The 9920-nt window shown below is 32.2% G+C and overlaps 1 protein-coding gene across 1 annotated transcript in view; it reads right to left on the reverse strand.

Annotated features, from left to right (window-relative positions):
* The window catches only part of Epg5 (ectopic P-granules autophagy protein 5), an 84759-nt gene extending 80877 nt beyond the window's left edge, over positions 1 to 3882 (reverse strand). Inside the window, 1 exon segment of the mRNA XM_074182631.1 lies at positions 3727 to 3882. Coding sequence (XP_074038732.1) covers positions 3727 to 3759 — 33 coding nt within the window. The 5' untranslated portion in view covers positions 3760 to 3882.
* Positions 3883 to 9920: the final 6038 nt, after the last annotated feature.

Consider the following 9920-nt stretch of genomic DNA (forward strand, 5'->3'; position numbering starts at 1 on the left):
GCCCTGATCTAAATAAACCAGCCCTGATCTAAATAAACCAGATAGTCCAGATTATAAAAAATAAAAGAATGTGATGATGCTTTTTTCTTTGAATCTACTACTCCACTTGAAATAATAAAATGTATTAAACAACTAAAAAATAAAAAATCTGATGGTGAAGATCAGATTTCTTTGTGCCTATTGAAAGAAACAACAGAAATCATAGCCTATCCTTTGACTTATATTATAAATTTATGTTTCTCACATGCAGTATTCCCAGAAGTACTGAAAGTGGCATCTATTAGAGCTATATTTAAAAAAGGAAACAGAGTTGAAGAAAGTAACTACAGACCCATATCATTATTGCCAAATCGCAGTAAAATTTTTGAAAAGGTCATGAACAAACGTTTACCTAAGTTTTTAGATGATAATGTGTTGTTAGCAAAAAAACAAAATGGATTTTGTAAAGGTAAATCAACCACACAAGCAATATATCAAGCCATTGAAAAAATGTTACATCATTTGAACAAAGATGATTGTACTGTAACTGTGACTATTGACCTGTGAAAAGCATTTGACAGTGTCAGCCATGAAATTTTATGCAACAAACTTGATAAATATGGAATCTTTGGACTTAATCAAATCCTATTTGACAAACAGAACCCAACATTTGATTGAAAATGACATCTCAGGGATAATTAAATTGTGATTTAAAAAAAAGGTGTGCCACATGGATCCATCCTAGGCCCATTATTATATATACTGTACACAAATGAAATGCCAAATGTAGTTAATGAAGATATTGTATTATATGCTGATGATATATCAGTCATCGTGAAAGAAAAGAACTCTCAGTTGGTCATGACAAAGACAACAAATGTGCTAGATGTATTAAACAATTTCCTCACAGCAAATGACCTACTACTTAATATTGACAAAACTCAAATAATTCATTTCCCAAATAGATCCTTGCCAGAGTTGAATACCTTTGAATATAATAATCAAAATATAAACATATGCAATCAGGTGAAATTTTTGGGACTCTTGATAGTTAGGAGACTGGACAAATCACATAGGCTACTTATCAAAAAATATTGCAAACTATTGCTATGCATTGAGAATACTGTCTGAACATGTCCCAACCGAAGCTGCCCTCTCTGCATACCATGCTTATATTCAATCTAGGATAAAATATGGAATTATATTCTGGGGAAACTCTGTTGATATCTCTAGGATTCTCATACTACAAAAAATGTATTAGGTATATCTATAAGATGAACAAAAACGATAGCTGCAGAGAAGCTTTTATTAGAAGCAAAATTTTAACTTTGATAAATCTCTATATATATGAAGCAGTAATATTTGTAACAGAAAATAAATCACAACTTTTCATTAACTGTGAAAAGGATCACTTATACAACACCAGAACAAAGAATGATCTTTGAAATAAGAAATGCAACTACACATATATTCAGAGAAATGTCAAATATAGCGTTATAAACATTTACAATAAATTTCCACTCACTCTAAGAAATCTTCCAATTTCAACAATGAAATATTGTTTGAAGAACTACTTAGAAAAACCTTATTATAGCTTGCAGGAATTCTTAAATGATACTATGCTAACTATATGAATGTTATTTACATATGCCTGCTTTTATATATATATATATATATATATATATATATATATATATATATATATGATGTGTTGTTTTTCGGGTGTTCATCCGTTGTGTACTATTCGATAGTCGACATTTCGCCATCATCTCAGATGGCATTATCAAGACGAGTTACTGCTTCACTTCGAGAGGAGTTACACCTCTCGAAGCGAAGCAGTCTTGATAATGCCATCTGAGATGATTGCGAAACGTCGACTATCGAATAGTACACAACGGATGAACACCCGGAAAAACAACACACATATATATATATATATATATATATATATATATATATTCGATAGTCGACGATAAACTCCTCGGAGTTTATATATGTACATTGTATGTAACCGGAGCAAATAAAGATCTATCTATCTATCTATGGTATTTTTAAAAAGTAGCCTTTGAAAATTCTAGGAGACTTTAACAAATGTTAGGTAACCCTAAATACAAGATGTTAGAAAAATAAAAGTCCGGAATATAGAAAATAAGTTGAGGGCTGTGACAAAAATTATATCGGTCAGACTAAGCGAGACATTAAAACTCGTTTCAAAGGTCAGACAGAACTTATCCGTTTGTGGAGACCAGAAAAATCTATTACTGCTCAATATGCTTTGGAGAACGGCCATAGAATAAATAAGAACTGTACACATAACACTACTTTTTTTAATGCTTTCGAGAGTATGGAAATAACAAAGTGTGACATTAGAACTATGAACAGTGACAAAGGTTCCATTCCGAACAGCCCAATGTTTACCTTTTCATGAATCACTTTGGTGAAATTAGCGAGAATTTCCAGCAAATCACCAAATCATGGATGTGTGTCGGTAAGTGAAAGTGTACCCTGTTAGATATAAGTAAATACAGATCAGTTTTAGAGTAACAAATCAATTTACTTCATCTCCTGAAGACACCATTTTGGTTGGTGAAACACGTGTCGAGAAGTGTATTGCAGTTATGGTGATTGGGAAAAGTGCTTGTTTTGATTTTTGAAAATATTTCAGATTCAGACTGCATAAAAAAAATTGAAGCAAAGCTGTATAAATGCTAGTCCAGTTCAAATTCAACACCCAGGAATAGGATAGAATCCATCAGTATCGTTATATTTTTCATTTTGAGGTTTATAGTTATCAAATAAAAATATGTTTGAACAAAACTAAGTTTACTCTTCTGAAGGAAATGATTTAGTGTGTCACCTTCAAACGGAAGCAAATCTACACTGTCCATTGCACTTCCGAAGTCGTTGTAGTGGAGGACCAATATTGGCATCCTGTGACACTCCATGATTCATTCTAACAAGATATGAACGAACCAAAGACAAACTACATTTTTAGAAGTAGTGAAATTTAGGTAAATAAAATTGGAAGGTCTGGTATGATTACTACAGAAGCTTTTTGTAGATGGAAACATATTAATATGTGGGTATTAGAACACTCTAGAACACATTTTATGATAAGTTGTTTATAATAAATCAAAATTGTTTTGTTCCAGAAACTGATCAGAGTACATTTCAATTTGATGATTAAGAATTACCAACCTATAATTCGGTGCATCATGCTCTATCTCTCGTTCAGAGGCATTTCTACAATGGGTATACAACTGGTGGAAAAATATTAGCATATCAACGTTCAAAGAGAGAACTGTAAAATCTAAAAACTTCATGTACCTCCCCAGGGAAATAATTGGACAATTTCTGAATCCTATAATTGCAAATAGTCATTGGGGGATTCACACATTAATAGTACTGTTAGTCCAATGTGAAGTGTAAATAAGCTTACATGCAATAAGTGGGTACATATAAGAAAAATCACATTACTTAAGGTCGGCATGCAGATTTTAAGGGAAATTTGAATTGAAAACAATATTTTATTAAAAGTTACAAAAATTCACTGGTCATTGGCCAAGTATTATTACTAGATGTATTATTTTAGTAGAAATCATCAATAGACGTCCGTTTTGCTGCAATCTCGAAAATCTGTGACCTGTCTTTGTTCTGATGCCCTCTACCCTAGTGTTCATCCATGACATTACCAATGGAAAGTATTTTTTGTTTAGTAAAATATGACCGAATCTATTATTAAATTACCTTCGTTTGCGTCTTCTCCTTAACAATTTCCATGTTTACTGTTAGCCAGTTTCAAAATTTCTCACATTCAAAATATTTTTTTTTGTACTGTGCAGAAATAATAATATTTTCTTTTTTTATATTGCATCAAATTCTTCTTCTCTTTCTCCGTGGGTTTATTATTTCGGTTACTATTCCAGTACCGGCCTAAGAAACCGATGAAGAGTCCAAATCTGTTATTTTTTAGTTTCAAGAAGCTATTTTCTCCATATGGGAATACAAAACTCAAAGAAAACGAAGAGAATTCCATCTAATATTAGAAATCGTACAAAATATTATGTCTAATATACTAACAAAATTTCTCTCAAAATGCCTGTAGTGAAAATAAATGTAGTTGCAAATAATGTGCTATTTGAACGACAACACTTGACTGATAATAACGAAAGTAAATCAGTTTTGAATTCGTGATATTATGTAGGTAACGCATAACGAAAAGTTTTTGCTCACAAAATTCATACCTCTGGTTTATTGGAAACAAGAAAAATTTCGCTCCAAATGATTGCCAAGGGAATCTATAAGAGAAGAAAAAATTAAATAAAATATTCAATTAATGGAAAGTGAAAAATCATATCATCTGATAAAAAACCTTACAAAGGCATGGAAGAGCCACAAATGATTTTAAAAAAAGGAATTAAAAAAATTGAGGTTAAATTTGATAGGTAGAATTGAAACCTCTGGAGTAAAATTAATCTTGAGAAAACACTTTTTTCACCCCAGAATAAAACTACTGAACTCAAAAGTTAACATAATCCCTAATTCAAAGTCTGAATTTGACACAATTCCGAGTTTAAATCATATATACCTAACTTGAAGTCAAAATTAAATAAAAATTTCAAGATTGAAGTCGAATTTACCAGAATGCTTCTTAAGTTCCGACATTAAACTTGGAATTTTGGCAAATATTATCTTCGAATTCAGAATTTAATAAATTTTATTTTTAAGAAAATGTATGGCACTTCTATGCATTCATACAAACCAAAGTATAGAATTATATTCGTGACACTAACTGAGACAAATCACGGATTGAAGTGCCCCATCAAATGAAAATAAATAATTAGTTATTGGAAATGCTCAAGGTGAGTAGACATAATTTTACCATAAAAAGATCGGCTCAATATCAGGTGCTGGGAAAGCCAAACGACATAGAATGGCTATCAACACTTTTTTGTCATGGACTTCTCTCCGACCGCGACGATTGTGCCGATAACGACCGCCGTCAAAGCTGGCACGTGGATGTTGTGGTCGGAGTGGAGTCAAGAAGAGAGGTGTAGTTAAAATAAATAATGTCACGACCTCATTATTATTGAAGTAAAAAACAATTTGAGAGGACTGGCGGCCCCCTACGCCAGTAACCAGGCTGGATGTTGACGGATTCGACGAGATCGTCAGTTTTGTAAGAATTTTGAGAAATGTGAAGTGTATGTTTATGTGAAAGAAAAAATCAGAAGGTCTCCCAATGGGGAGGCGAACTTTATATAATTATTCATCATTTAAAAAAAGGCGAAAAAGTAAATTGGGTGGCAGCATTGCGTAAAGCACGGCAGCTGCGCTCCCTGACGAAAGTGCTGTTAATTATTAACAGGAGCTGGTCAAATGCGTCCGAGAAGAAAGCAACGACCATTAAAAACCTCTAAAAACCTCAGAGTGAAAAAACTATGAAGAGACATTAGGCGTTTTCTGGCGCTCATGTATTCATAACGTATTCGTCTGTGATTCAAATACATTTATTCTGTCGTTGAAAACGATGACGTCACATCAACTATAATTTGAAACGTATTCATCAGGCGCATATCAGTAAATTAGATATTCATATTTGAAGTTATTTTATCTACTCACACCACCTCAATCATATACAATATTTTTCACTTTTTTTCTTAGTGAATAAACATGATTATTATTAAACCAGCATGAGGTTGGTTTCGAAACGGAATTTGGCATTACGTTAAGTCAGTTGTCAGTTTCTGCTTTATTTTGATCGTTATAGTTTATAAAGTTCTGAAAACTTTTCATTAAATACGTTGAAAGGATGTACAAAATAAAGCTGGCAAATTATTACTTGCACAAGTCCCATTATAATTGAATTAGAGAAAATTGTTTTTTTTTATTATTGCATTGGATATATGACACAAATTGAATCATTTCACTTAGTAACTTGTTTGCCAAGGGGTTTCCAGTACTCATAGCTGGAACCACAGATAGAGATAAACATTTTCACTCTTCTGGTCTTGTTGTCACAACCGCTGAACAAACAAATGATTTTGTGTTTTTATTTCAAACGTGAAAAAATATTTTTTGTATTCCTTCGATTTAACTTGTAAAGTTTTGGTATGCGACGTAGCCAAAAATATCCATAATGTGTTTGTGCAGTATTCGGTCAGGATACAGTTATACCAATGTGCTGGGCGCATGCAAAAAGGAGATTCAAGTACGAGTTGAATAAACTGAGTAAAAGAAGTGCCAGAAGGACATACTAAAGGATATTGATTCTTTGCAATGTGCTTCAACAACGAAAGTTTTTGACAGAGCCTGCGTAAAATTTCTAGATAAATGGAAAGACGAAAACAATTTTGTACTTGTCACCTCAGGATTTGATCTTCACAAACTTTATTTAAAAAATATATCACAACATGTTTCGCTAGCACAGTAGCTTTATCAATTGAACATTCAAATCACTTGATAAAGATACTGTGCTAGCTAAACATGTTGTGATATATTTTTCAAATAAAGTTTGTGGAGATCAAATCGTGAGGTGTAGTTTTTGAAATTACTATGGATCTTCATCAAGTAACGACTGAATCAATCAGAAAAAAAAGAGTATACTATAAACAGCGAGAGAAAGTTTAGCCACCTGCCAATGATTTCTTTGAAAATGTGGACAAAAGCTTATCAGTGGGCCAAACTGTTTAAAAAAATGTCGTTGATACACACTAGTGAAATGAAAAAGTGTTACAGAATCGTAGGTGGAGGTCCACTGGAATGCGAATCTTTTGAAGATATGTAGGAGACGTTTCAAAACTGCAATAAACCAACATTTTAGCGAGTGGGAAGTACAGTTACTATAGGACGAGTCTGACTGGCACATGCGTCCTGATTACCTTAGAAATTATGTTTACAAACATTTAGTAGGGTTAGCAATTCGATTGAAATTTGTAGCACCTACTGAAGCAAGGAATGTACCAATTGGAGAAAAACGAAGAAGAGGAGTGCCTACTGAAGCGAATAAAGCCTTGATAGTGCTTGTTTCATTTATAATTTTTGTGCTGTGAATGTTTTGTTTGATTTTCTGTTAAAGAACTATATTGTTTTATTTTCAAGATTTCGTAAGACTCAAGTTTCATTCACAGTTTTATTTTGTTAATGTTGTGTTAAATTTTATGTTGAAAATGATATTGATTCATTTCCAAGAATTCTCATACTTACTTGTCCCCATTTATAAATAAGATCTTATGACTGAAATTTAAGCTAACAAGAATTAAAAAACTGGGTATGCCTTTGAAATTGAATGTGGTATAAAAATATAGTAAACATTGTGTATTTTTGCTAGACAAATAATATTTTTCAACTGCTAAATAATATGAGACAAAGACAAAAATTAAATATTTGAGTATCACGTTAGAATCAAATGTGCAATAAAATTTGGTGAACATTTAGCATTTTTAGCGAAGAAAAGTTATTTTTAGGAATAAAAATAATATAAGAGAACAGCATGATGTAAATATTTGGTTGTCGTTCGTAAATTATGTATATTCTAAATTTTGATGAGCATTTAGAATTGTTGGGAAACAAAAGTATTTTTTGAACAAAAAGATTGATTAAACGTGGTAAACTTTCAAATACCATCCTTTTTTATTTAGCCAATTTCGAATAACATTCATAAGTAGCGCTGACATTTGACACATTCAAAATTAAATTCATAGGTGCCGAGAACTGACAGCTTAGAGTTTTGTGATTTCTAAAATGGACAAGTTCAAAATTATGCGGGAATAAATAATTTGAATTCCCCGCCAAAACGACCGCCATCTTGGATCAGAACATCTTTATTCATCTATAAACACCACAAAAAATCGTAAATACTGTCAAATTCCAACCTCGTGAGAAAACTGACACCTTCAAGATTGTGATGATCCCATATGAGACCACTTATCGGTTAAATTCGGGTACCTATTGGCGACACATATAGAGCCAGTGACATTTATGAAAAATCGACATATCAACAGACAAACATTGTATGATCTTAAAAACAAACTTTCATTTTTTTTTCAAGGGCTTCCGATATTGTTATTCTCGCAGGATTTTTATGGTCCGTGGCAGCGCCCTATTTTTTTTTAATTTTTATAAGTATTGGGAACCCCCTGTTTATCTCGTATATTGAAAGACTTGAATTTATACAAAGCAAATTCGTCACCTATATCAATAGAAAATTCTTTGATAATCTCAAGGATCCATTACAAATTAAAATACAACTCAATCTGATATCTTTGGTGGATAGACGCCAAATAGCTAATATTGTTCCTATATAAAATAATGAAACAATTGTTTGGACAGCAGTTCTATATTGAATCAACTTTTGATAAATGTACCTCTGTATAATACCAGACGATTATATTCATCCCAAACAAATAAAAGTAAAAAACTACTATTTGAATTCTCTCCTAAATAGGTGTTGTAAATCCTACAACTCTATATCCAAATCAATAGAAATTGACATCTTTTCTAATTCGCTCGCAACCTTCACCACGTCTCTCAAGCGTTCATACAATCACCATTTTCATATTTAACTATTGTAATTTGCACTGCACTGCACTGTTCATAACACGATATTGCATATTATTTATAACAATCGAATCACTTATTGTTATTTTCACCTCATCATTTGTGAATAGTCTTTTTGGGTTTGTCCCGTTTTGTATTCCACTGAAAATAAAATAAATAAATAGTACGAGGAAATATTTATCCAGAAAGATCCGATAAGTGTTTCGTTTATTCATTTTTTTTGTGCTTTTCCTCAATTTTTTTCTCAGTAGCAACAGCTTTATTTTTTGAATATATTATGTGTCCTATTCGTTACTTGGAATATTCATGTAAAAAGTGTATCAACAGGGGTGTAATACTATCAGAGATATAGAGCTATAGGAAATCATCGCGATAGTCTTTTTACCCCGCTTCATATAAATGAAACTTATCTACCGAATCAGATCTGGTCCAAAAGGTTTACCGCAAGAAATTGTAAGATACAACCAGACATGCATTTCATGCCTAGGTTGAGGGCACGTGCGGTAAACTGATATTTTTCCTAAAGCAGAATACTTGGTAGGGCCGGCCCTGCCCATTTGTAATAACAGCTCATGATCCTGACGTTGAAGAGTCGAATTAAATGAAAGGGGATATTTTCTTATAGACTTCGACAATGATTTGAAGAATATGAGAAAATACTAATTTTCGAGAAAGAAAGGTTTTGACTTTCTACTTCTCCATCTTGATACAAAAAAATGTGGAAATCTTTCAAAGAAAGGAAAGATGCAATCAATTTCAAAATATTTACTCTATACAAAGATGTGTAGATCATGCAAAGAAGTAACTTTCCGACACAAACTGAAAAAAAAAAATCCCTTCGAAACAGCTATTCTCATATAAACATTGAATTACACGAAAGAAAAATACTTTCGAAACAAATACTTTTATATGAACGCTGAATTATATGAAAAACACTTTTTTCCTTTTGTATTCCAAACATTCGTATAGAATAGAATCAGATATCATTCACAGGATTCCTACACAATATAGTTAATGACAGAAGTAAAAATTCACTTGCATGAAACACTGTCATCCTTACTGCTAGACATCCGATGTTTCGCCGTAAGATACTGGCCTTATCGGCTCTTCAGTAGCAAATATGGATAATATAAGAAAAAGCACTTAATTCGTTCATAAAACTACTAATTTGTTGTCCCACATTTGCCCCAATCCCTATACTCTGTACTCAAGAGCAGCAAGACCTTGACGTCTTTTTAGCAAATATAAATAATATTTTAAAAATAAATATGTTGATATCTCGCATTAAGAATGTGCACTCGTATTCCAACATTCTATCAAATAACTATTATTAATAAAGGACAATGTCTTTCAAATGTGACACATGATTAGATCACACCTAC

This window comes from Leptinotarsa decemlineata, unplaced genomic scaffold (assembly GCF_025532065.1).
Source record: "Leptinotarsa decemlineata unplaced genomic scaffold, Ldec_3_MD MMD2_tig00026328_RagTag_RagTag, whole genome shotgun sequence".
NCBI lineage: Eukaryota > Metazoa > Arthropoda > Insecta > Coleoptera > Chrysomelidae > Leptinotarsa > Leptinotarsa decemlineata.